General features: G+C 40.5%; 1 protein-coding gene across 3 annotated transcripts in view; it reads left to right on the forward strand.

The window, feature by feature from the left end:
- Positions 1–1,996, forward strand: part of stx1a (syntaxin 1A (brain)) — a 43,949-nt gene that overhangs the window by 34,270 nt on the left and 7,683 nt on the right. For all 3 annotated transcript variants that reach the window (XM_008309696.3, XM_008309697.3, XM_025055110.1), the window contains exons 7-8: positions 248–321; positions 409–543. In XM_008309696.3, coding sequence (XP_008307918.1) covers positions 248–321; positions 409–543 — 209 coding nt within the window. The remainder of the gene's footprint in view (positions 1–247; positions 322–408; positions 544–1,996) is intronic.

Raw genomic sequence — 1,996 nt, forward strand, 5'->3', positions numbered from 1 at the left:
GTCATTAGATCCAAGAGGAGCGGCTCACGATTCCTGCCGAGATAATGATGTTGTTTATCATAAAGTTGTACTTTATCTTAGAATATATTTGAATAAACTGTCCTGCAGCAGAAAGAGAATATCTGAAGAATGAGAACGTGTCGAGGTGGTGGTAACATTAACTAGTTTGTTCATCTCTAACTACTAAACCACGGACATCCACGGTGTTTCAAACAGGACGTGATCTCCTGATTTTGCTGTGTTTTAGCTGGAAGGAATACAACCAATGAGGAGCTGGAGAGCATGTTGGAGAGCGACAACCCGGCTATCTTCACTTCAGGGGTAAGAAAAGTTACCCATGTAAAATACCCCCACCCGACTCACCAGGTGTGTTTCCACAACTGTTTTCTGGTTTGTGCTCTTCATCAGATCATCATGGACAACATCACCGAGCAAGCCATGAATGAGATTGAGACTCGACACAACGAGATCATCAAGCTGGAGAACAGTATTAGAGAGCTGCATGACATGTTCATGGACATGGCCATGCTGGTGGAGAGTCAGGTAAAAAAAACACTACTGTTTCAAATCTACGGTGTTACCTAAACATGGGAACAATGAGCACCACAGATGGGATGATTTTTGACACTAAATGTTAGCTTTTTTAGCTGTTGGCAAACAACTGGACTTCCACTTCCTGTGTTGCTCGCAAAGAGTCATGGGAATGGCAGTCCTCTCCACATTAACATTGCATTTACTTAAATGTATTTCAATATAGGGAATAAAATACATAATATACAACTGTGAATAACTGTTTTTTTTTTTACAAAAAATCAATTTTAATTATCAATTAAAATTATATAATTATTTAATTATAAATAAAATGCACCATGGATGAGCAAATCTAAATCAAATTGTTTAATGTTTCATGGTGCTTCCAATTATAATTTGGGCAGATATCAGTCTAAATGCAGGTTTGAAAAAAATAAATAAAATCAGTGAGTCTGAGCTCGGCCAGGCTTAAAAGTAACATAAATGTATCAACCCACCCATCGTTTCACACAGTTATATATATGTTTTGTGGGCTGATTGAGTGAAGATTCATTTCTGAGACTCCACCACGGTGAGGTTTCACAGCCGTGGTTTCAGATGATCCTCCGGTGACTGTTGTCGTGTTTGAAGTCACTTTAGCAGAGCTGCAGGTCAATGTGAAGTGTGTGCTCCTGCAGCCTGCATGTGTAGGCCGGGGATGCCCTCCTCCACCCCCACCGAACACACACACACACACACACACACACAGACACACGGCTGTCATTTTCCCTCAATCTGAATAATAACAGCAGTGACTGTGATCCAGAGGAGGAGGAGAGTGAAGAATATGCTGAGTGATGAAGATCACTGATTTGCACTGGCAGCTGCAGCTGACAACAGACTTTCTTTTATAATGTTGGTGTGGGAGTAATAATTGTGTAAACACACAATAATTCAGCATGTGTGTGTGTGTGTGTGTTTACACACTTCTTCTCTTGTTATGAGTGCCTTACATTTGAATAATTCTCTTCACCCCCTCTGTACTAACTGAGTGTCCTAATATTTTAGACAACACTTGAGTTCGGTTTGTTGACGTTGCCTTTTTCAGCGTTGCTCTGTCTCTCCACCAAATTCTCTCTTGTCTTTCTGCCCTTAACTCCTTGTCCACTGTCACATCGTTGCTCTGAGCTCACAAGAACAGAAAACAGCGCCGCTCTTCTAATTAGCCAAGGTAATTCTCCTCTAATTGTACCTTGAAAATATTTGAGAAAAAAAAATCTCTGAAATGATTGCACACACAGAAAGTTATATCCTTGGTCTACTGTTACAGAATTTTGATGGAAAAAAACAAGTCAGTGATGCATGTTGATGATGAGTAATCTTAAATAACTGAAATACGACATTTTTGTATCTTTGTCTGTCTGTCTGTCTGTCTGTCCGTCTGTCTGTCCGTCTGTCCGTCCGTCCGTCTGTCTGTCTGTCTGTC

This window comes from Cynoglossus semilaevis, chromosome 4, assembly GCF_000523025.1.
Source record: "Cynoglossus semilaevis isolate Cse_v1.0 chromosome 4, Cse_v1.0, whole genome shotgun sequence".
Taxonomy (NCBI): Eukaryota; Metazoa; Chordata; class Actinopteri; order Pleuronectiformes; family Cynoglossidae; genus Cynoglossus; species Cynoglossus semilaevis.